At 60.8% G+C, this 24350-nt stretch overlaps 2 protein-coding genes across 3 annotated transcripts in view; one reads left to right on the forward strand and one right to left on the reverse strand.

Moving 5' to 3' along the window:
- CCDC12 (coiled-coil domain containing 12) overlaps nucleotides 1-4287 on the reverse strand; it is a 41871-nt gene extending 37584 nt beyond the window's left edge. Inside the window, exon 1 of the mRNA XM_072854891.1 lies at nucleotides 4118-4287. Within this exon, the coding sequence (XP_072710992.1) occupies nucleotides 4118-4243 (126 nt within the window). The 5' untranslated portion in view covers nucleotides 4244-4287. The remainder of the gene's footprint in view (nucleotides 1-4117) is intronic.
- A 468-nt stretch (nucleotides 4288-4755) lies between these two features.
- The window catches only part of NBEAL2 (neurobeachin like 2), a 32639-nt gene continuing 13044 nt past the window's right edge, over nucleotides 4756-24350 (forward strand). For both annotated transcript variants that reach the window (XM_072854892.1, XM_072854893.1), the window contains exons 1-26: nucleotides 4756-4873; nucleotides 12127-12215; nucleotides 12429-12593; nucleotides 13804-13885; nucleotides 14341-14465; nucleotides 14551-14633; nucleotides 16540-16625; nucleotides 17125-17410; nucleotides 17482-17588; nucleotides 17810-17893; nucleotides 18016-18099; nucleotides 18237-18335; nucleotides 19191-19762; nucleotides 19850-19982; nucleotides 20073-20192; nucleotides 20276-20606; nucleotides 20707-20789; nucleotides 20896-20988; nucleotides 21459-21630; nucleotides 22179-22312; nucleotides 22410-22569; nucleotides 22646-22748; nucleotides 23293-23446; nucleotides 23589-23747; nucleotides 23839-23998; nucleotides 24178-24263. In XM_072854892.1, coding sequence (XP_072710993.1) covers nucleotides 4823-4873; nucleotides 12127-12215; nucleotides 12429-12593; nucleotides 13804-13885; nucleotides 14341-14465; nucleotides 14551-14633; nucleotides 16540-16625; nucleotides 17125-17410; nucleotides 17482-17588; nucleotides 17810-17893; nucleotides 18016-18099; nucleotides 18237-18335; nucleotides 19191-19762; nucleotides 19850-19982; nucleotides 20073-20192; nucleotides 20276-20606; nucleotides 20707-20789; nucleotides 20896-20988; nucleotides 21459-21630; nucleotides 22179-22312; nucleotides 22410-22569; nucleotides 22646-22748; nucleotides 23293-23446; nucleotides 23589-23747; nucleotides 23839-23998; nucleotides 24178-24263 — 3801 coding nt within the window. In that variant the 5' untranslated portion in view covers nucleotides 4756-4822. The remainder of the gene's footprint in view (nucleotides 4874-12126; nucleotides 12216-12428; nucleotides 12594-13803; nucleotides 13886-14340; nucleotides 14466-14550; nucleotides 14634-16539; nucleotides 16626-17124; nucleotides 17411-17481; nucleotides 17589-17809; nucleotides 17894-18015; nucleotides 18100-18236; nucleotides 18336-19190; nucleotides 19763-19849; nucleotides 19983-20072; nucleotides 20193-20275; nucleotides 20607-20706; nucleotides 20790-20895; nucleotides 20989-21458; nucleotides 21631-22178; nucleotides 22313-22409; nucleotides 22570-22645; nucleotides 22749-23292; nucleotides 23447-23588; nucleotides 23748-23838; nucleotides 23999-24177; nucleotides 24264-24350) is intronic.

Raw genomic sequence — 24350 nt, forward strand, 5'->3', positions numbered from 1 at the left:
TCCTGGCTGAGCCTGCACGGATCAGACTTATCCCAAGGAAGTAAAAACGATCTCGAATCATAACCTGATGCCCCAGTTCCTCAGAAGCACCAAGTGAAGCCTGAGTGGGTCAGACTAAAAGCTGGGGTTCGGGTGTTTCAGCTACGCGCCAGCAATTCAAAGGCGAGCAGCCACGACAGAGCAGGCTGTGCAGCAACCCTCAGGGCTTGTAAGCTTAGTAAGCAACTGCTGCAAGGTATTTTGATTTTATTTTCTCAGGAGGGGGGATAAAAAAGAAGAGAGGAAAGCTTGCAAACTAAGATTACAGTTACACAATTCAAAGCTGTATTTTTTGCCAGAACAGGAAGCAATACTCAGTATGCCAACAAGTCAGAGTCCACAGTTTGATTGCTTGCTGCTGAAAGATGATTTTCTTCAAATTTAGGAAGGAAATGGCCTCTCTGATACTGTACCTGATCCTTGACATTGCGACCTCCATGATGCCAAGGCCATTGAGGTTAGGAATCCAACATCAGCCTGCATACTATTTTAAGCATATTTGTATAAGCAAGCGGTGACTGGCATTTCTCAAACGTAAATTACGCCCAGAACTCAAATACACTTTTTATTGAGCAAAAACCCCCATTCGCTATCGATTAATAAAAGGCAGTGCAACAGGGTGGGTAAGCACAGCAGAAGGCACGAGATCATCCGTTGAGTTTTTGCGTGTCTGGGTGTTACCTCACTCGTTTCCTCACCGATTGGGAAAAGATGAGCATCACCTTCCCGCAAAAATTGAGCGCGTGGTGTAATTTGCGGAGAAGTCCTGAACTGAAGGAGGCTCCTTGTCGGATCTTAAGTACCCGTTCCCTAAACGTGCGGAAAGACAGCAGAAAGCGCAGCACCTGCAAACCCCAGCAGTGGCTTTTCACAGCAGCAGGCGAGGATTGGCAGGTCCCCTCTTCTTCTCTATTCTCCACACCTTCTGCCAAGGTTTGGGCTGTTGCAAGCACCGCAAAAGACTTGGGAAAGACCTGGCTAGTTAGATGACAGCGTTTGCAGGTGAGATCACTCACAAGGAAATCCAACAGCGGCTGGCAGAAGGGTTGTAAAATCATGTCTAACCGAGCAATGAGACAAGAGGTGAAATTCAGAGCCTGATGTAAAGCCACGCACACGGGGTGGGGAAATAATTCTGGCTACACGTGCACAGGGAATGGGCTCCCGATGAGCTCTGCTGCTGGGGAAGGGTCTCGGTTGAGACTGATACGACTGGAAAAAGTAGTCTAGTTTTGACGATTGAAGACAGACTTGTGTGGCCAAAGTGAGAATATAGGGAAGAAAAAAAAACCACAGCAGGAAATCATGTGCCAGTGCTGTAAGCCCAGGAGTGCCCCACATCCTGAGCCAGGCACGCAGTCCCAGATCCCCTCTCGGCAAAAGAGCATCCCAGCACTCAGGAAGGTACCAGGGAAAGCCACGGAGACGATTCAGAGAGATTTGTATACAAAGACAGGCTTCACTGACCACAGCTTGAATCTGGAAGAGAGACCGAGCACGCCATAAAATCATAAACACGAACGGGGAATGATTATTTTGTGTTTCTCACAAGGGCCATGTGAGAGAGCACCCAAGGCAACTTTCATTTAATGGGTTTAAAGCCAAAGGAGGTATTTTTGTCATTAAACAGTGGAATTCTGTCTCAGGAGACTGCAAAAGCCAAAAGTAAAAAGAGATTTAGAAAGGCTTGGACAAACTTACCAGGACAGGTCTACCAGGAGCCGTCATGGACTACTAGGCATTACCCTCAAAGGCGCAGTACACCAGTACTGCGCATGAGATACTACTCGTGGAAAAGAAGTAAGAACACCTTTAGCCCTCGCAGGGACCGAGTCAGAAAATCTCACCCAAAATTTAAAAAAACCACAGCAATAAAGCAGATGAGAACACCACCCCATGTGCTACACCCTCCACAACCGCTCCGTCTCGCTCCATCTAAATTTGCCAGGCAGGACAGAAAAGAAAGGAAAGATTTTTCTTTTGGAAAAAGCTTTTCTTTTCAACAGCTTTTCTGCTCGATAAGGCTGGGCATGGGGCTGTATCCCACGTTCCCCTTTCAGAAAGCTCAGCTCCCCGATAATAACGAACGTCTCAAGGCAAGAGACACAGCAGAATGTGCTTGACCTGCCCACCAACGTCATGGCTCTTGTTAATAACCCCAAGAGAAGGTCTCTCAGTGGAGGGACAGGACATCTTCCCACGTTACTGGACCGTACTAACCTGGATCAACAAATTCAAGATGACATGGCAGAAGGGGAGCAGAGCTAGTCCCACCTTACTAGCCCAAAAGAGGAGAATTAAGCAATGCCAGGACGTGCCAAGACTTGCTGGAGCACGGCTGCCTTCCTCAGTAGGCGTTGCCGAGGTATTAATCGCCAAGTTTCTCAAGTTTACTCCAGCCTTCTTTCACCCCCAATTAAAAAAAAAAAAATCTCTATTTTAATATCCTGAGCTCAGCATTTGTGGAGGCAACAAGGACAGCCAGGTAAAATAACTGGAGTTTTTTGGGTGAGGATTCAACCCATCACAAAACTTTTCAGACAAATTCCTTATGAACCAACCCTGGATATTTTGCTGCCAGCAGCACCTTGTACAACACAAATTTACAATAACCACCGTGACTTCCCCCGAGGCTGAGCTAGGAGCCTGCCGCACCATCCGCAGTGCGCACATCCGAGAAGAAAATCCCAATTTATGGACCCGCTTGGTCCTGGCTTTGGTCAGGCAACACAACCGGTTCCTCAGTATCCTCAAGCCTGCGCTAAAGGCAATCGGGTCTCGACATCTCTACGGAAGAGAAGTTTAAGGCCCAGAAAGTGCCAAGAAATGTTACATGTTATTAATTAACCCCAGGGTGAATCTCTGTTTTCATCCCCACTACCAAACCCAGGTTGCGGCCTGGATTTCAGACGTAATGCTAACACAGCAAAGTGGGGAGATAACGTGGAAAACTCAAGAGCCTTAATCACACGAGGGGGGTTTACAGCAAAGACTGGGGACAGCACAGCAGAGGCAGAACAGAAAAACAAGAGGAAGCCCAAGGCCAGACAGGCCACGGGGTCTTACGGAGCCAGCACGGACCCCACAGATAGGACCAAGGAGACCCAGTACCGTCACTGGGGCATCAAGCAGATCCCAAAGCACTTGCACCCCTGCCTTTTCTTGCATCCCTCTTACCCCACATCCCCCTCCCCACAGTGGGGGACCCCCTCTGTTCCACTCCTCTCTGCTTTTCCTCTCTCCCACCCCACAGACCCCTCACCATTGCTTCCCCACATCCATGCCTCTACCGCTCACCCCACCACGTCCCCCAACACCAGCCATCCTTCCCCTGGCCCCATAGCCTGAAACCCTCGCTGTGCCCAGCACCCCTCCCTGCTCAGCCCCACCAGCCTGGTGGCCCCAGACCCCTCAGCCTTCCCCGAGCACCCCTGAACCCCCACCTCACTCTTACCACCATCTCCCTACCCTCAGACCCTCCTGTCCCTCCCAGACCCCCCAAACTCCCCCTTTACCCCCTACCTTCTGCCCCAGACCCCTCCCTATCCCCAGGACCCCCCTCCAACCTCTCTCTCTGTCTGTGGGCCTCGCTACCCTCTGTCCCTTCTCCTCCTGGTCCTCCCACCCCACAGCCCCCACCCCACTACACCCCCAGGCCCACCCCACACTCCTGTCCCCCAGCTTCTCCTAACCCTATCCCCCCATCCACAGCCCCCAATATCCCCAGCCCCTCCGCTCCCCAATCTCTCCTACACCTATAACTTCTCCTCCACGTTCTCTGCCCCCATATCCCCAATAACCGCAGACCCACCCCAGACCCTCTGACCCCCCCACCTCAACATCCCCAGGCCCACGCCAAACCCTCTCTGCCACCTCCCAAATCCCCAAGCCCAACCCAGCTCCTCTCCCTCTCCCCAAAACCCCAGGCCCACCTCAGACACGCTGCCCCCACATCTCCAGACCCTCTCTGGTCTCCCCCAACATCCTCAGGGCCACCTCAGACCCCACGGCCCACTCCAGCCCCTCATACCCCTCTACCGCCCACCCCAACCCCCCACACCGCCATGCCCCCACCGACCTGAAGCGTACGTTGCCGCAGGGCCCGCAACCTCTCCCGCCGCCGCCGTGCCTCCTCCTCCAGCCTCCCTAAAGCCGGGCCCGCCGCCGGCTCCTCCGCTTCCACTCCGCCACCGGGCGCGGCCATCTTCCTCCTTCTCCGCACGCTCCGTACAACCCTCAGCGCGCATGCGGAGCAGGTGCAACCCATCGAGCGCGGAGCAGATCCAACCCATCGAGCGCGGTGCAGGTGCAACCCATCGAGCGCCGAGCGCATCGATGGGAAAACCGCGGGGTGGGGGGCGCAACCTGGGGGTCAAATGGGAGCGGGGGGTATAAAAAATTAAAAATAAATCTATAAAAAAATTTAAAAGGTAAAATAACCCCAAATCTTCCTCCTACTGGCCGGCCAGGCTTATTCCCCCGCCCTCCCAGGGCGCGCATGGCTCAGCTGGTTTAACTGGGGGAGGGAGATAATTATTGGGGGGGGCATTTTACCTTCCCCACCCCTCTTTTTACCTTCCCCCGGCAGCCCAAAGGGCTGCCGGGGGGGGAAGGTAAAAAGAGGGGTGGGAGGAGTACCCCCCCCCCCAACAGCAGGTACCCGGTACCGGGGCGGGGGGGGGGGGGGCTGTCACCGCCCCCCCCGTACCTGGGGGAGGGCCCAGCGGTGGGGGGGGAGGAGCTGCCCGCCGTGCCGTGCCGTACCGAGCCGTGCCGGCCCGGCATGGCTTCCCGGGAGCGGCTCTACGAGCTTTGGATGCTCTACTTCGCCAAGGTGAGGGCGGCACCGGAGACCCCCCCCAAAAAAAAAGAAAAAGGGGGGGCAGCACCCTTACCCCCCATCAGCCCCGCTGCCTGCATCCCCTCCTCTTGGGGCGGGGGGGGCTATGAGCCCTGCCCGCACCCCCCTGCCTGCACCTCCAGCCTGAAAGGGGAGGGGAGGGTCCCTATGTGGGGGGGGAGCACCCCACTGCTACATCCCACCCACCCCCCATTTGGGGGCACCGCATCCCCCTTGCACCCCACTGCCGCAACCTGCGCTCCGCGACACCCCCTTGGGGGCACCGCACCCCAAACCCCGTGACACCCCCCACCCTGTGTGACCCCCTTGGGGGGCACCGCACCCCAAAGTCCGCGACACCCCCCCCATGCTCTCCTCCCTGGGGGGGCATCGCATCCCCCCGGACCCCCCCTTCCCACCTCTCCTGGGGGGGTCGGGCTGGGGGGGTCCACACCCCCCCTTACACCCAGCCGGGAGGGGTTTTTTTTTTGGGGGGGGGGTCCCCCTGCACCCCCCGGGTCCCTGCGCCCCCGCCCGGCGGCCGCGGTGACATTAGAGCAGCGTCAGGAGTGACCTGGGGGGGGGTGTCCTGCTTAGGGGGCCCCTCCACCCCCCTTTGTCACCACAACCCCCTTGTCACCACCCACCCCCCACCACATCCTATTTCCCTCTGCTCCACCACATCCCATGGCCGGGGGTCCTCGGGGAATGGGGGTCCCCAACCAGCACCGTGCGGGGACCCCCATCCCCCCGAGAGTCCCTGGCACTTTTTCTCCGGAATTCTCCCCACTTGCAGAGGCCGGATCCTGGAGGAGAGGAGACCCCCCCCCGCCATGTCACCCCCACCTCCTGCGGGTCGGGGTGACCAGCTGTGTTTTTGGGGCGAAGGGTGTTATTTCTACCCCAAAACCCCGCTGTGTCCCCCGCACGTGGCCGGGAACGCCGGGAGGGGTGGAGACCCCAGTTCCAGCTGGGTTTGGGGACAGCCGGTGCGTCCGTCACCTCGTCCAGCCCCGCGACGTCCCCTGGGACCCACCGGCTCTTCTGTACCCCAAAACAAAGCCCCCACACACCCCCCCCCCCTCACTTTTTGCTCAGTCCCTGGAAAAGGGGTTGAAGCATCTTCAGGGTCCCCTCGGCGACGGGTGCTGCCACCCCCAAATGAGCCCGGGCCCATTTTGGCCCCGGCACGAGATTAAAAAAAAAAAAACCAAAATAAATCATTAAATTGTGGAAGCAGGTGCCGGGAGATGGCCCCGCATCCGTGCGGAGGATGGGGAACCATTCCCGGCCGGAAGCCGGTGGTGCCGGCACCGCGGTTGGGGTTGGGGTTACTCACCGAGGGGATGGAGAGGGGTGGGGAGAAACCCTAAATCCTCGCCGCGGGATGCCGGGGAGAAACGGCTTTGGTGGGACAGGTCCTGGGGGGCTTGGAGAAGGGACACGTGCCGTGCCGTCGGGCGGGCACGGCGGTACGGGGACGTGGGCCGCACCGTTTCGGTGTTCACGCTCGCGGAGGGACAGGCGCTGCGCCGTCAGGCGTGCGTGGTCGTGTGGGGACACGTGCCGTGCCGTGGAGGTGGCCGTGGTTCTATGGGGACACGTGCCGTGCCGTGGAGGTGGCCATGGTCGTATGGGGACACGTGCTGTGCCGTGGAGGTGGCCGTGGTTCTATGGGGACATGTGCCATGCCGTGGAGGTGGCCATGGTCATATGGGGACACGTGCCGTGCCATGGAGGTGGCCGTGGTTCTATGGGGACACATGCCGTGCCGTGGAGGTGGCCATGGTCGTGTGGGGACACGTGCTGTGCCGTGGAGGTGGCCGTGGTTCTATGGGGACATGTGCCGTGCCGTGGAGGTGGCCATGGTCGTATGGGGACACGTGCCGTGCCGTGGAGGTGGCCGTGGTTCTATGGGGAGATGTGCCATGCCATGGAGGTGTCTGTGGTCGTATGGGGACACGTGCCGTGCCGTGGAGGTGGCCATGGTCGTATGGGGAGATGTGCCATGCCGTGGAGGTGGCCATGGTCATATGGGGACACGTGCCATGCCATGGAGGTGGCCGTGGTTCTATGGGGACGTGTGCCATGCCATGGAGGTGGCCGTGGTTCTATGGGGACACGTGCCGTGCCGTGGAGGTGGCCGTGGTTCTATGGGGAGATGTGCCATGCTGCCAAGGTGTCTGTGGTCGTATGGGGACACGTGCCGTGCCGTGGAGGTGGCCGTGGTTCTATGGGGAGATGTGCCATGCCGTGGAGGTGGCCATGGTCATATGGGGACACGTGCCATGCCATGGAGGTGGCCGTGGTTCTATGGGGACGTGTGCCATGCCATGGAGGTGGCCATGGTTCTATGGGGACACGTGCCGTGCCGTGGAGGTGGCCGTGGTTCTATGGGGACATGTGCCACGCCATTGTACGGGGACACGTGTGACACTGTTGGGCTGTACGTGCTCATACAGGGGACACGTGCCATGCCATCAAGGTGGCCGTGGTTGTATGGGGACACATGCCACACCGTTGGGGTGTACGTGCTCATCATACAGGGGACACGTGCCGTGCCATCGAGGTGGCTGTGGTCATATGGGGACATGTGCCACGCTGTTGTATGGGGACACGTGTGACGCCGTTGGGGTGTACGTGCTCATCATACAGGGGACACGTGCCATGCCGTCAAGGTGTGCGAGCTCGTGCAAAGGACACGTGCCATGCCGCCAGGTGTGCGTGGTCATACGGGGACGCGTGCCGCGCCGTTGGGGCGTTCACACTCGCACGGGGACAGGCGCTGCGCCGTCGGGCTGTGCGTGGCGGTACGGGGACACGTGCCATGCTGGTTTGTGTGCGCGGTCGCCCAGGGGACGCGTGCCACCCCGTTGGGATGCGCGTGGTCGTAACGCGCCACGCCGTCACGGTGCGCGTGGTCGTACGGGGACGCGTGCCACGCCGTCGGGGCGTGCAAGCTTGCACAGGGGTGCACGCGTCGCCGTCGGGGTGCGCACACTCGCACGGGGACGCGTCCCACGCCATCGGTGTGCGCGTGCGCCCTTGGGGACACGTGCTGCGGCACCGGGCTGCGTGCTCCCGGTGACACGTGCCACGCTGTCCGGGTGCGCGGCCTTGCACAGTGAGCGTGCCACGCCGGCGGGGTGTGCCTGCTCGCCGTGCCACGCCGGTGGGGTGGCCATGCCACCTCTGAGAGACACCAGGGCCGAGGCAGGGCCTCGGTGTCACCTCCCTAGCTGGGTCACGCTGTAAAACCGCGCTGGCCTTCGCCTCGGTGCCGTCGCCGGTGGGGACACGGCTGCCGGGACGCGTCCCTGGCCTGCGTTAACCCTCTGCCGTCCCGCTACCGGGCTTATTTTGAGGCTTGAACCCAGGGCAGCGGGTGATGCCACCGGTCTGAGTGTCACCTCGATGGCAGTGTCCCCCATCATCGTCCCCCTCCCCGCATGGTGAGATCTGGTGAGGGCTGCGTGCCGGGAGCGGATGCGTTATCTCTCGTGGCTTTAAAATAGGGCCGAGCTCATGTCACCGCACCGCCAGCGCTGGCAGGGGACAGGGATGTCCCCAGGGGTGTCCCGTGGGGTGGCCGTGCCATGGCAGGCATGGTGCCGGCCATGTTGTCCCACACCAGCTGGGGGGGGGGACAGGGACCCCGGTGGGGTCCCACTGCCGGGACCCTCGGTGTCACGCCGTGGGACTCAACGGCAGGGAGGTGACAACCTGGTGGCTTTGCCACCATCGCTTTTGGGGGGGGTCCGGAGCTCTCGGCAGCGCCGGCGAGGGATGGAGGTGCCGGCACAATGTTCCCAGGCAGCACCGCGCCGGCTGAGCCCAGAAGCCACCCAACAGGCTCTGCCAGCTGGCAACCGGCTGGGACGGGCACCGGCGGGGGCGGCCACCGGCACCGGCCCGGTGAGTGCCACGCCGGGATGGGCCGCCAGCACCGGGTGGGTGCAAGGAGGAACGTTGGGTGGGGAGGAGGGACGGTGAGAACCGACAAACTCAACGCACCCCGGCTTCGGTCGCACCGATGGCGGCGGGGGTGACGGCAAGATTTGGCTCATGTTTTCAGCGCGATCCGGTTATCCGGGGTGTTTGAAACCAACCGAGCCGGAGCTTCGTGTCCGTGCTGTGCCGTGTGCCGGCGCCGGCGGTGATGCCCGTCATCCCACCTTGCCCCACGGCCACCGCCATCACCTTGACCGCATCCCTGGCGCATCCCAGAGCTGCTGGGTGGGCGCGCGGGGCTGGGGGCGACCGACAGCACCCCGGCACCCCGAAACGCTGCCGGGCGGCCGGGCGCGGTGAGAGGAAACGCCGTTGGGGCGGCGGGTGACTTGGCATTTCCTGACGCTCTGGTTTTTGGGTGGTTTTTTTTTTTTTTTTGGTCGCTTTGCACAAGAGCGAAGCGCGGCGGCGGTGAGAAAGGGGGGGGGACGTAAAATAACAACAACGTCCCCCCCCGTCCCGTCCTGTCCCGGCTGCGCCGGCGCGGCTCGCCGTGCACCAGGGTCATGGATGGCGACGGTCACCCCACCGGCCAGGTAACGGGGGGTCTGGGGAGGGGGACATGGGGACACCCCCAAGTCGCCCCACCGGATGCTGGTGCTTGCGGTCAAGCAGCACCCGCAGTAAATGGGGGGCGGGTTTTGGGGGGAAATGGGTGACACGGGGACGGCGACGGCTCGGGGGGACTTGGGGGTGCTGAGGGGGAACGGGGTGGCCGGGGTGGGTTTTGGGGGATGCTGGCCGGAGGTCCCCTCGGGGGGCCCCGCGTTGCAGCGGGGCTGTGGGGGCCTGGGGGAGCGATTGGGCCCCCCCCGTGTCCCCGGGGGTTGGGGATGGGGGGGGGCAGGTCCCTGCAGGGAGCGGGGTGTCCCCAAGGGGGGACGGTCCCTGCCTGGGCTGGGGACACCCTAGGGTGCTGCGCTGGGGGGCTCGGGGATGTGGGTGACCCCAAGGTGCTGCGTGGGGTGCGCAGGGACGTGGGTCACCCCAAGGCGCCATATTGGGGTGCTCAGGCATGTGGGTCACCCCAAGGTTCTTCATGGGGTGCTCGGGGACATGGGTGACCCCAAGGTGCTGCATTGGGGTGCTCAGGGATTTGGGTCACCCCAGGGTGCCCTACTGGGGTGTGCAGGGACATGGGTCACCCCAAGGTTCTTCATGGGGTGCTCAGGGACATGGGTGACCCCAAGGTGCTGCATTGGGGTGCTCAGGGATTTGGGTCACCCCAAGGTTCTTCATGGGGTGCTTGGGGACATGGGTGACCCCAAGGCACTGTATTGGGGTGCTCAGGGACATGGGTCACCCCAGGGTGCCCTATTGGGGTGTGCAGGGACATGGGTGACCCCAAGGTGCCGTATTGGGGTGCTCGGGGACGTGGGTCACCCCAAGGTTCTTCATGGGGTGCTCAGGGACATGGGTCACCCCAAGGGGCTGCTTTGGGGTGCTCAGAGACATGGGTCACCCCAAGGTTCTTCATGGGGTGCTCAGGGACATGGGTGACCCCAAGGGGCTGTATTGGGGTGCTCAGGGATGTGGGTCACCCCAAGGTTTTTCATGGGGTGCTTGGGGACATGGGTGACCCCAAGGTGCTGCATTGGGGTGCTCAGGGATTTGGGTCACCCCAAGGTTCTTCATGGGGTGCTCAGGGATTTGGGTCACCCCAAGGTGCTGTATTGGGGTGCTCAGGGACATGGGTGACCCCAAGGTTCTTCATGGGGTGCTTGGGGCCGTGGGTCACCCCAAGGTGCCGTATTGGGGTGCTCAGGGACATGGGTGACCCCAAGGGGCTGTATTGAGGTGCTCAGGCATGTGGGTCACCCCAAGGTTCTTCATGGGGTGCTTGGGGACATGGGTCACCCCAAGGGGCTGTATTGGGGTGCTCAGGGATGTGGGTCACCCCAAGGTTCTTCATGGGGTGCTTGGGGACATGGGTGACCCCAAGGCACTGTATTGGGGTGCTCAGGGACATGGGTCACCCCAAGGTGCCCTATTGGGGTGCACAGGGATGTGGGTCACCCCAAGGTTCTTCATGGGGTGCTCAGGGATTTGGATCCCCCCAAGGCTCCGTATTGGGGTGCTCAGGGACATGGGTCACCCCAAGGGGCTGCGTTGGGGTGCTCAGAGACATGGGTCACCCCAAGGTTCTTCATGGGGTGCTCAGGGACATGGGTGACCCCAAGGTGCTGCATTGGGGTGCTCAGGGATTTGGGTCACCCCAAGGTTCTTCATGGGGTGCTCAGGGATTTGGGTCCCCCCAAGGTGCTGTATTGGGGTGCTCAGGGACATGGGTGACCCCAAGGTTCTTCATGGGGTGCTCGGGGCCGTGGGTCCCCCCAAGGCTCCGTATTGGGGTGCTCAGGGACATGGGTGACCCCAAGGTTCTTCATGGGGTGCTTGGGGCCATGGGTCACCCCAAGGCTCCGTATTGGGGTGCTCAGGAACATGGGTGACCCCAAGGCACCCTATCGGGGTGCTCGGGGCCGTGGGTGACCCCAGGCTGGGACGGGGCTTGGGGGCCCGGGGCGCGGTGGCCGCCCGGGGTGGCGACGCCGTTGCCCAACCGCGGGCCCGGGGCTGTGACAGGCGGTGCCGGCCGCGTGTGCCCCGTTCTGCCTGCTGATTGGCTGTCAGCTGCCTGCGGGGGCAGGTGCTCTGGGTGCTGATTGGTTGGCAGGTCCCAAGGGTGAGTTACTTTGTGCAAGTGATTGGCCAGCAGTTGTCTTTAAGGGCAGGTGCCCTGGGTGCTGATTGGTCGGCGGCTGCACAGGTTGTGTGACTCTGGATGCTGATTGGCCAGCAGCTCCACAGGTTGTGTTCTCTGGCTGCTGATTGGCCGGCGGCTCCACAGGTTGTGTTGCTCTGGGTGTTGATTGGTCAGTGGCTTCACAGGTTGGTCTGCTCTGGGTGCTGATTGGTCAGTGGCTCCACAGGTTGTTCTGCTCTGGGTGCTGATTGGTCAGCAGCTGCACAGGTTGCGTGACTCTGGCTGCTGATTGGCCAGCAGCTCCACAGGTTGCATTCTCTGGCTGCTGATTGGCCAGCGGCTCCACAGGTTGTGCTGCTCAGTTGCCCATTGGCTCCCAGCGGTGTGCTCACACCCCCGGTGCCAATTGACTGGCAGCTCCTGGGGTGGGGCGGCTTGACCACTCTGGCTGCTGATTGGCTGATACCTTTGGGGCGGTGGTCCCTGTGGGATCTGATTGGCCAGCAGCTCCAGCCCCGCCTTGCCCTTGCAGAAGGACCTCTCCTACCTGCAGCAGTGGCTGGAAGCCTTCGTCATGAACTTCGAGAAGATCATCGCCCTGCCCTCGCTGGAGCCCAGGAGGTGAGGAGCACCCCGGCACCCTTGGGTGCTGCAAGAGTGACACCCCATGGGGGGGGGGCTGACACCCACAGCTAAATTTGGGGGTTACCGCAGCAGCTCATCCGCTCTTAGTGGTTTTAAACCATCCGGTCTGAAGCTTGGAAGGAGTTTGATGGTGAGGGAGGGTTATGGGGGGGGGGTCACATCCTGCCACCCCTGTTGTCCCCGTCGCAGGCCGGAGGAGTCGGTGTCGGAGATCCCGGTGCTGCCGCGGGAGGTGCTGCAGGTGCTGAGCCAGCGGCTGGGGCAATGCGTGGCCCAGGTCCCGCGGGAGGAGGGTGGTGGGACCAGCCTGGGGCAGGCGCTGCTCCTCCTCAAGTTCTTCATCATCATCTGCAGGTGGGTGACCCCCCCCCCCATCACCACCAACCACCCCTGGGAGGGTCCCGTCTCCCTCCGTCGTCGTCCCCCCCCACCCGTGGGTGTTCCTGGGTTTCGGTCCTCCCGGTGCTGCAGGATGAGCCCCAAGTGCAGCCCAGCTCTGCTCTCCGCTGCTGGGGGGGCATGGGGGGCACTGAGGGGATCCCCCCCCATCTCTGGGTCCTGTGCCCCCCCCCAAAGTCTTCGCTGAAGGGACCAAACTGGTATCGCCCTGATCCCAAGACTGCCACGGTCCCAAACCACCGCGGTGCCTTCCTGGACGTGCATCCATCCCCTCGCCCCAAAAGCAGAGGATCACCCCCCCCCCCCAAAGCACATCACCCCCCCCAAAGCACATCACCCCCCCAAAGCACATCACCCCCCAAAGCACATCACCCCCCAAACACAGCATCCCCCCAAAGCATGGCATCCCCCTACTGAAGTGCAGCATCCCCCCCAAAGGGTAGCATCCCCCGAAAAGCGCATTATTATGCCCCCGAAGCGCATCACGTCACCCCAAAACACGGTATTTACCCCCCAAAGCACAGCATCCCCCACAAAGTGCATCATTGACCCCCCGCCCCAAAGCGCATCCCCCCCCCCACTTGGCCCTGCCGCCTCCTGCCAGCCGACACGGGGGGGATCCCTGGCAGCAGCACCCCACGAAGCCACCACCTCCGTGTCCCCGGGGCGGGGGGGACGCCGTCCGCCTGCGCCCCCCCCTTCCCAGCCACTGACGGGGTTCAGCTGAGGACGTGCCCTGGCTTGCGCCGGCTGCCACGTTATGCCCCCCATGATGCTTTAACCCCCCGTGATGTAATACCCCCCCCATGATGCTTTAACCCCCCGTGATGCAATACCCCCCCATGATGCATTAACCCCCCCGTGATGCATTAATGATGTGTTAACCCCCCACGATTCCATAAACCCCCCACGGTGCTTCCCCCCGTGATGCCATAACCCCCCATGATGCTTTAACCCCCCCATGATGCATTAATGATGTTTTAACCCCCCACGACACTTTACCCCCCCACGATGCCATAACCCCCCCCACGACGCTTCCCCCAATGCAATAACCCCCCATGATGCTTTATTCCCCCCGATGCCATAACCCCCCCATGACGCTTTAACCTCCCCCACCACGCTCCCCCACCCTGCCGATGCCGTGACCCCCCCGTGTTCCCCCCAGGAACCTGGAGAACATCCAAAGGGACAAAACCCCCGGCTTCATCCCGGAGGCGCTGACGCTGCTGCGGGTCTGCGCCAGCAAGGTGAGCGCGGAGAGACCCCCGCCCAATCCGGGGGGGCTGAGAGACCCCCGGCCCCAGTCTGGGGGGGCTGAGAGACCCCCGGCCCCAGTCTGGGGGGGCTGAGAGAGAGAGAGACCCCCAGCCCCAGTCTGGGGGGGCTGAGAGACCCCTGGCACGAATCCGGGGGGGCTGAAAGAGAAAGAGAAGCCCTGCCCCAATCTGGGGGGGCTGAGAGACCCCCAGCCCCAGTCTGGGGGGGCTGAGAGAGAGAGACAAGCCCTGCCCCAATCCGGGGGGGCTGAGAGAGAGAGAGACCCCCGGCCCCAGTCGGGGGGGGCTGAGAGAGAGAGAGAGACCCCCAGCCCCAATCTGGGGGGGGTGAGCCGGAGGAGGATTTTTTTTTTTAATTATTTTTTATTTTTTATTTTTTATTATTATTTTGGGGGGGGGTTCATCCGGCCGCGTTCTCCCGGCAGCTGAAGCGTCCCCGGGCGGCGGCGGAGCCGAGCGGGGCGCAGCTGGAGCGGGGGATGCTCTACGCCCTGCACCTCTGCGAGTGCCTCTTCGACCCCTACCAAACCTGGCGGCGGCAGCTGAGCGGGTGAGTGGGGACCCCCCCCGCACCCCAAAATCCTTCCCCTCCCGTTTCGTGCCCCCCCCCCCCACATCCCCCTTTCTCTTTCCAGGGAAGTCGTCAGCGCGAAGGAGAAGAGTAAATACAAGTTCGCCCCGGCCCCTTTGCCCCCCGAGTTCGGCGCCTTCTTCCAAGGTAAAGGGGGGGCCAGCGATGGGGCGCGGGGGCGCGTAGAGGGTCGGTATGGGGTCCATAAGTGCGCAGAGCATCCGGGGGCAGGAAGGAGATGGTGGGGGTGGGGATGGGGTCCAGGAGCACGTATAGGATCTGTGGGGATTCGGGGGAAGGTGTATGATTTGAGGGCGGATATGGGGTTCTATACCTGCTCCTGGTTATCCTATACCTGCCCCTGCAAATATAGGAGCCTATACCTGCCCCAGGGTCGGTATACGATTCAAGGGCAAATATAGGATCCTATACCTACCCCAGGACGTCCTCTACCTGCCCCTGCGAATGTAGGAGCCTATAGCTTCCCCAGGATCACTATACGATTCAAGGGCAAATATAGGATCCTATACCTGCCCCAGGACATCCTCTGCCTGCCCCCAAAAATATAGGATTCTATACCTGCTCCTGGTTATCCTGTACCTGCCCCTGCAAATATAGGATCCTATGCCTGCCCCAGGACATCCTCTACCTGCCCCTACGAACGCAGGAGCCTATAGCTTCCCCAGGGTCAGTATATGATTCAAGGGAAAATATAGGATTCTATATCTGCCCCAGGACCCCGTATGTGCCCATAGGGGAGGGCAAATATAGGATCCTATACCTGCCCCAGGACATCCTCTGCCTGCCCCCACAAATATAGGAGCCTATACCTCCCCCAGGGTCAGTATATGATTTGAGGGCAAATATAGGATCCTATATATGCCACAGGATGACATATGTGCCCATAGGCGAGGGCAAATATAGGATCCTATACCTGCCCCAGGACATCCTCTACCTGCCCCTGCAAATGGAGAAGCCTATAACTTTCCCAGGGTCGGTATATGATTTGAGGGCAGATATAGGATTCTATACCTGCCCCTGGTTATTCTATACCTGCCCCAGGACATCCTCTACCTGCCCCTGCAAATGGAGAAGCCTATAACTTTCCCAGGGTCGGTATATGATTTGAGGGCAGATATAGGATTCTATACCTGCCCCTGGTTATTCTATACCTGCCCCTGCAAATATAGGATCCTATACCTGCCCCAGGACATCCTCTGCCGACCCCTGCAAATACAGGCGCCTATACCTGCCCCAGGGTCAGTATATGATTCAAGGGCAAATATAGGAACCTATACCTGCCCCAGGTTATCCTATACCCATGCCTGCAAATATAGGAGCCTATACCTGCCCCAGGATCACTATATGATTCAAGGGCAAATATAGGACCCTATACTGACCCCAGGATCGCTATATGATTTAAGGGAAAAGATAGGGCCCTATACTTGCCACAGGACCCCATATGTGCCCATAGTGGGGGGGCAAATATAGGATCCTGTACGTGCCCCAGGACATCCTCTACCTGCCCTCCCAAATATAGGAGCCTATACCTACCCCAGGGACAGTATATGATTCAAGGGCAAATACAGGATGCTATACCCCCCCCCGGGACCCCGTACGTGCCCGTATGGGCACGTACGGGGTCCCGGGGGGGGGTATAGCATCCTGAAGCAGGGATTAAGTCCTGCATTAAGGGGAGCCTACAAAAATCAGCGCGAAGGGGATTTTTTTTCCGGGGAATCCCCCCCCAAAAAAAAACCCCGCCGAGGCAAAGGCAAAAAAAAAACCACCTAAAACTCCCAACGCACCCAACCGCCTGTAAATCCCCAAACTGAACCCTCTTTTTGAACAAAACCCCCTTTTTTTAGGCCAAAAAAAATCCTCCCCGGGTGCGAAAAATTTGAGCATCCTCATCCCCACCATCATCAACAGGGTCCAGCGCTCAGCTGGGCTGATTTTGGGGTGAAAAAGGGAATTTTTCCCTAATTAATGTTTTTTTTTTTTGGTTAACCGCTACTCCCCGAAGTAAATCTTTCCCTCCTCATCCTCACAGAGAGTTTCCAAGCCGGAGAGCAGCTCCCTGAAACAATCCAGCTCCGACTTATCCATCTTTTCGGGGCCGTCCTCTCCGGATCCAAGGTAACGTCGGGGAAAGGGGATGGGGGAGAACTTGGCATCATCATCCCAGTGATAAACCCCAAAATTTTCTTTATTCCGAGCGAGATAAACGCTGGAATTAAACCGCTTCATTTGCAAAAGCCTTTAAAAATCGTATTTAAAATTCCAGCCCCAAATTCAGCGCGTTTTACCTTAAGAAGTAATTAAATTAAAGAGGAGTTTGAGCCGAAGCTGCTGGTTCAGCACCGGTTCGGCTCTGGGGTGGCAGATGAGAACTTCTCGGCTGAATAAATTTGAGCAGAAATAAGTTTTAATTAACCCAACGCTTAAAAATCAGGCTTTAATTAATAGCTCTGAAATTGGCTTTAAATTAATTTGCACGCACCCAGAAGCGAGGCGCGGTGAGATGGGTAACACCCGCAGCGCTGGAGACGCGGGGCTCAGCGTGACTAGCTTAAATAAAGGATTTTATATCGCGATAGGCGACATAAAAGCCCGTCTCCCCCCATCATCCCGACAGCCCAACGCGCTGCGGGCCATCACGCCGGCGGCGGTGGAGGTGCTGCTGGGGGTGCTGCGGCGGGGAGGCGGGGGGACCCCCCCGCTCCCCGGGTTGCTGGAGCTGGCGCTACGCAGCGTGGTGGCCGTGGTCCACGTGCTGCACGGCAGCAGTCCCGGCACCGGCCCCGTGCCCTTGCGTGTCCTCCTGGATGGTTACTTCAGGGTACTCAATTCGGATCTGCCCGTCGCTTCCTTGGCGCCGGAGGCGGCCAGTGGCCTCATCGCTCTCCGTGTCCTCATGCTGGGTAGGTGGTTGGGGACGGGGATGGGGATGGGGAGGTGGGATGGGTGCTGAGCCATCTCCACCTCACCGTAGATGCCATCCCGGCCATGCTGAGCTGTGAGGACCGGCCGGTCCTCCAAGCCATCTTTCTCAGCAACAACTGCTTCGAGCACATCATCCGCCTCCTCCAAAACAGCAAGGTACCGGGGTGGCCATGTCGGTGTCCGCCCTTGATGACGCCGGGGTTGGGCACCCTCATCTCCATCCTCACCCTTCCTGGCCCTAAGCAATGCTGGGATGGTGCGGCCACGCTGCAGCAGCGTCCCCGGGGTGGGGACAGCCCATAACCCCATTCCCTCTTCCCCCCCTCCCCATACCGGGTGCTTCTCCCCGGGGCTGACACCCACCCCGTGTCCCACAGCTCTACCTCGGGAACTCGCGGGAGGCAGGTGAAGCCCGGGACGAGGTCCCCACGCGGCCACCAGACGGGGACGGGCTCCAGCAGGTATTGTGTGGGGTCACCCCATAACCAAGTGGGGCCGCCCCATAACCAAACCACCAGGCGTGGTGGGCTGTGTCCCCTCAACCCCATGGCTCAGCAGACCCACCACCCCCATGTCTCCATAGGTCTTCGATGGCAGCTCCGACACCATCGCAGTCCACGCCATCGGGGTGCTCACTGCCATCATGAGCAACTCGCCCTCGGCCAAGGTGGGCAGTGGACCAGGGTAGGGGAGACACCCCAAAAATGGCTGGGTTTGGGGGTTTTCACGCTGGGAGGTGGGCCGGGGTGAAAGCAGCACGTGGTGGGGCTTGGTGCAGGGTCCCATGTGCCCACGTGCTTGCAGGAGGTGTTCAAGGAGCGCATCGGCTACGCCCACCTCTACGAGGTCTTGAGGAGCCAGGGCCAGCCCACCCAACGTCTGCTCCAGGAGCTCCTCAACATGGTGAGCATGCCTACTTCTCCTTCACGCCAAGCAAAGCCCTCGGTGCTGGTGGTTCGTGGTGGAACTCAGCCCCTGGCAGCCCCATTCCTTGCCCCCTGCTCCTCTCCACCCTGCTAGTTTCCCATCAGCTTCCTCCCAAGAGGTCCCGGGGCCACCTTTAGCTTGGAGTCACGTTCAGCTTTGGGGAGGTTTGAGCCCTTTCTGATGTGGTAGTGCTTGCTCTGGTACTGCTGGATGTGCCAACATCTCCAAAATGCTTGATGCACAGGGTCTCCAAGGCGCTTGATACGTGGGGGTCTCCGACATGCTTGATGCACAGGGGTTTCCAAAATCCTTGATGAATGGGGCTCTCCAGGGCGCTTGATGCACAGCGGTCTCTGAAATGCTTGATGCATGGGAGTCTCCAAGACCTTTGATGCACGGGGGTCTCCAAGATGCTTGATGCACAGGGGTCTCCAAGACTCTAGAGGCACGGGGGTCTCCAAGACCCTTGATGCACGGGGGTCTCCAAGACCCTTGATGCACGGGATCTCCAAGACCCTTGAGGCACAGGGGTCTCCAAGACTCTAGATGTACAGGGGTCTCCAAGATGCTTGATGCACAGATGTTTCCAAGACTCTTGATGCACAAGAGTCTCTGATATGCTTGATGCAAGGGAGTCTCCAAAGGGCTTGATGCACGGGAGTCTCCAAGAAGACTCTTGATGCATGAGGGTCTCCAAGATGCTTGATGCATGGCAGTCTCCAAGAGGCTTGATGCACAAGGTCTCTGCTGCCAGCCCAGGGTGGCCATGGAGAGGATCCATCCATCTCCACGTGGTCGAGGCTGCACCAACCAGCTCTTGTGTTTTGACAGGCAGTGGAGGGCGACCACAGCTCCTTCCCAGTGCGCCCCATCCGCAACGAGCAACCCCTGCTCATCCTGCTGGCCTGGCTGCCGGCGCTGGCATGCCGGGAGCTGCAGGTCTTCCTCTCGGGCCAGCTGCAGCGGCTCTGCGAAGCCTCCCTGCCCAGCCGCCTCACCTGCGTCAAGGCAGGCATGGTGGGCTGCCTGCTGGGTGCCCTGGCCACCGAGCCGGCGCTGCCGGCTGCCTGCTCTGAAAATTTACTGGAACTGCTGCGGGCGTTGGGCAGCCTCTCCATCCGCCCCGGGGAGCTGCGGCAGCTGCTGCGGCTGCTGCGGTGCGAGCGGGGTCAGGGACCGCATCCCTACACGGCGCCCGTCATCCGGGCGCTCTCGGGGATGGCGCGGGTCGAGGGACCCCCCCGGGCGCTGCAGTGCTTCGACCTGACGCCCAGCATGGCGGGGATCATGGTGCCTGCCATCCAGAAGTGGCCCGGTGGTGCCTTTGCCTTCCACGCCTGGTTGTGCCTGAGCGAGAAGGAGCCCGAGCCCGCGGCGAGGCCAAAGAGGAGGCAGCTCTACAGGTGATGGTCAATGGAGGGACCAGGGCGGCTGAGGTGAGGATGAGGAGGGGCAGCACCACCATCCCCACCATGCTTCTCCTCCACCAGCTTCTTCACAGCCAGCGGGACAGGCTTCGAGGCATTCTTCACCGCCAGCGGCGTGTTGGTGGTGGCCGTCTGCACCAAGAAGGACTACATGACGGTGGCATTGCCGGAGTTTGCCTTCAACGACTCGGCTTGGGTGAGCATCATCCCCATCCCTGTCCCCATCCCCATCGGGGGGGACAACGGGGACACTGGGATGCCTGATGCCCCCTCCCTGTCCCCCCAGCACTGCGTTGACGTTGTCCATGTCGCCGGCCGCCGGCCCTTCGGCCAGAACGTTGTCAGCATCTACACTGATGGGCACCTGCGGAAGACGGCGCAGCTCCGCTTCCCCTCCCTCCATGAGGTGGAGGACCCCCCCGGCGCCTGGCCGGACCCCTCCCCATGGCATGGTGCTGGGGGCCGAGCACAACTCCTTCTCCCTTCCAGTCCTTCACCTCCTGCTGCATCGGCTCCGCGGGCCACCGGACCACCACCACCACTGCCACCACCGCCGGACACCCGCCAGCGTCCCATGGGCCAGAGCTGGTCTTCCCCCCACGCCCCACACTTGGCCGCTCCCAGTCTGTTCCCGCTGCCCTGGGCCCCCACGCTTGGACCCCCACTCAGCCCCCCACAGAGGGGTTGGTGGCCACCACAGCGGCCGGCAGCCAGGACACCGAGTGGGGCAGCCCCACCTCCCTGGAGGGTCACCTTGGCTCCGTGGCCATATTCTGCGAGGCTCTGCAGCAAACCCAGGTCAAGGCACTCTTCTGTGCAGGTACGTCCAGGGTGGGACGTGGGGAACGTCCACGGGGGTGCTGGTGGCAACAGGGGTCTCCTCTGCCATGCCCCATCTGACCCCAATCCTCTTCCCCCAGGGCCAAACGTCACGTCACCGTTTACGCTGGAAGGTGACTTGGTGGAGCTCAGCAGCAAGCTCTTGCTCTACTACACCCCACAGGTGAGGAGAGCCACCCCCCTGGGGATGGGGACAGCACTGGTAAACCCCTCTGCCATAGGTGACATCTCCAGGAGCATGAAGATGCTCCCATGGTGCTCTCTTCTAGGCCTGCAGGAACAACATCTGCCTGGACCTCTCTCCCAGCCACGGCTTGGACGGGAGGCTGACAGGGCACAAGGTGGTCAACTGGGATGTCAAGGTGCGCTGGGTGCAAGGGTGGTCCATCCTGGCCCATCCGCCCCATGGTGTGGAGGCAGATGGGCCCCTCCTGGGATATGGGGCAGGGTCAGGACCCCAAGGGGTGTTGGATGGCCATGGTGGTTCTGCTGGACCCTACAGGGACTCTGCTACGTCGTATTGGGTCCACCAAGGACCTGCATGACCCATGGGCTCGCCAAGGACCTGCCTGACCCATAGGTCCTCGGCATCCAGGGTGGGCACCATTGGTGGTGCAGGGGAACAGGTTCTTTGTGGGGACCTGTTTTAGGTTTGTGCTGTAGGATGGGTCAGGGCACACCCCGATCTTTGCTAGCCACGGGGCCTGGCTCTCCCCAGCTTGGGCTGAGCCCGTGAGCAGGCAGGATGGACGCCGGGTGCATGTGCAACCTCCTCCTCTACACTGCTGTCACCACGCAGCACCCAGCAAAGCCTCTCGCCTCCCTCCGGCAGGATGTGGTCAACTGCGTGGGTGGGATGGGCGTGCTGCTGCCCCTGCTTGAGCAAGTGGTGTCCAAGAAAGAGGAGCCTGAGGATGAGCAGGAGACCAACGACCTGGTGGGGCCAGAGCTGACGTCCTCCAGGAACGCCCAGGGCATGCTCATCCCGCTGGGCAGGTCCTCAGGTGAGGACCTCAGGGGACGTGGAGTGGGAGCCATCCTGCTCGAGCGGCTGGAGGTAACCCCACTGCCACGCGGGTGCTGCCGGGAGCGGGCTGGTGTCTACCATGGGCATGAGAGGTCTTGCCCGGGGCACCAAGAGTTAGGGGGTAATGGAGAAACCATTGACATCTTTTAATGTTGTTATGACCTAATTAGTCATAAACAAGCAGTTCTGAGAAGATGAGGGTGGCTGCAGCCTGCTTACCTCTGGCTTGCCTTTGTGTGGAGTCTCTGATGTCTTATAGTAGGGCTGGGTTCATGTAGGAGCCTTCTCATAGGTGAAATGAGCTTTCTCCCAGTACCCAGCTGCTTCTTTCCAAGACGCTCAGGAGGTTTCCACTGAAATTTGGAGGAAATAGGGGAACAGGCTGAAAAGTTTGCAGAGAAGTTGGCGGTGGGGTCTCCAGGTTGCCCTCTGCAGGCAGATACAGGCAGCACTGTAGGTTCTGAAGGTGTTTGGGTGGGCACAGGTCTCACAGCTACTGGTGGGGCTCTGCCCTGTGCCTTGCAGAGAGCAGGCTGGAGAGGAACAGCGTGGCCGCCTTCCTGCTGCTGGTGAAGAACTTCATCCAGAACCACCCGGTGAACCAGGAGAGCCTGGTGCAGTGCCACGGGCCGGCCATTATCGGGGCGCTGCTGCAGAAGGTGGGGGGGGCTACCAAAGGCTACCATCCCACAGTCCTCGGGGCCGCTTCCCAAGGGGGACACCAGGGCTGCAAGCCTTCCCTCTCGCCCATGGCAGGTCTCCGGTCCGCTGCTGGACATGAGCACGTTGATGGCCTCGCAGATCCTCATGGAGCAGGTGGCTTCCGAGGGCAGCGGGCTCCTGCTGCACCTCCTCTACCAGCATCTCCTCTTTGACTTCCGCATCTGGAGCAACAGCGACTTCGCCGTCCGCTTAGGTGGGAACTGGGGGGTGCTTGGGGGTGTTCTCCATCCCAGCCAACCTCCGTGGCTACTCACACCTTCTCCCTGCAGGTCATATCCAGTATCTGGCCAACGTCATCAAGGACCACAAGCAGCGCATCTGCAGGAAGTATGGGGTGCAGTACATCCTCGACTCCATCCGGACGTACTACGGGTGAGCTGCCGCTTGTAGCCGGGATCCCCCAACACTGACGTGGTGGTGGGCTTCACCCCTTGGAGCTGTGGTTTGGAGTAGATACCATTTGCTTGGGGCAATATCCCCTCTGCAAGCACCTCATGGGATAGTCTTCTGGTGTTGGAGCATGGGGGTGGGTGCAGGACCTTCCGCGCCCCATGGCCATGCCCCATCCCCAAGCCTCCACCCAAAGCTGTGCCTGGTCAGCCCCAAAATCCACTCCAGCAACAACCAAGAGCATGGTGGTTTCTGCAATAAGCTGATGCCCTTTTCTTGTCTGACCCGATGCGTTTCTGCGCGCCCATGATACCGGGGGTGCTCACACCCTGCAGAGACCCAAATGCATGGGGTGGACATTTCCCGGTGGGCAGGGTTAGCCAGAGGGGATGTCCACACCGGGCTGCCCCGGAGCTCCTCAGGCTTCATGGTGGGATTTGGGATCATGCTGGCAATGGGTGACAAGGGGCAGGAGGGTGGCTGTGCACATCCCCAGAGGGAATGCCCACGCATGTCTGCCCATCAGTACCTCCAGGGAGAAGACCACAGCCACCGACGACATCAAGACAGTGCAGACGTCCCTCTTCAGCTTGGTGAAGGATTTCTTCTGCAGGAGCTTCTCCGGGGAGGAGATGCAGAGCTTGCTGAGCTATGTGGCCGGGGCACAGGATGAGCAGCAGGTACGGCACCGAGCCACCTGGGTCCCCAAACACCTCGGTGTGCCACGGGCTGGCCCAGTGCTTGGCAGTGAGTGGGGAGAAGCTGCTGAGGTCCTGGTGGGGCACGCGGAGGGCAGTGGACAACCGACCCCATGTTCTGCAGGTCTGTGGGGCGCTGGAGGTGATCCACAGCCTGCTGAAGGGCTCGCCTGCCCAGGAGCAGCTCTTCGCCTTCCTCTTTGAGCCGGGCCACGTGGAGGTCCTCTTCTCCCTGCTGGTGCAGAAGAAGTTCTCGGATGAAGTGCGGGAGAGGGTCTTCAAGGTGAGGCAGGTCCCCAGTGCCAACCTCTTGCCATCCCCAGTGGCCGGGGGCTTTGCCGCAGCAGGGTGACCACCCCCCTCTGCCTCGCCAGATCCTCTACAAGATGCTGAAGTACGAGAGGGTCCCCGAGCGCAGCAAGAACCGCCTGAAGCTGAAGGACATCGGGTACCAGGGGCTCATCGCCTGCCTCAGCGACATCCCCGGCTCCATGCTGCTCTTCCGCTGCCTCTCGGAGCAGGTCCTCGGGGCAGGTACCGCGTGCTCTGCCAAAACCAGGCTGGCCCTGGCCACCCATCCCGAATGCGTGCCATGGGGTCATCACTGGTGGCTTCCCACAAGGCTCAACTGGTCTTGGGGCTGGGAGCCTTCGATGGCTTTTGGGGACAGAAGGACCTGTCCCACCACCGTGCTCTCTCTCCTTTGTCCACAGACCCCCCCAACTACAAGGACCTGGTGGCCGTGGTTTACCTGTCCCACCGGGCCAAGCTGACCGTCCGGCTCGATATCTGCCGCAAGGTGAGCAGGGCCATGGGCACAAGGGACTGTGACCAAGCGGTCACCCTGGGGCTGAGCTCACCAGAGCCACCCACAGGCACCTGGCCA

The sequence above is a fragment of the Ciconia boyciana genome, chromosome 2 (genome assembly GCF_034638445.1).
Source record: "Ciconia boyciana chromosome 2, ASM3463844v1, whole genome shotgun sequence".
NCBI classification, from domain to species: domain Eukaryota; kingdom Metazoa; phylum Chordata; class Aves; order Ciconiiformes; family Ciconiidae; genus Ciconia; species Ciconia boyciana.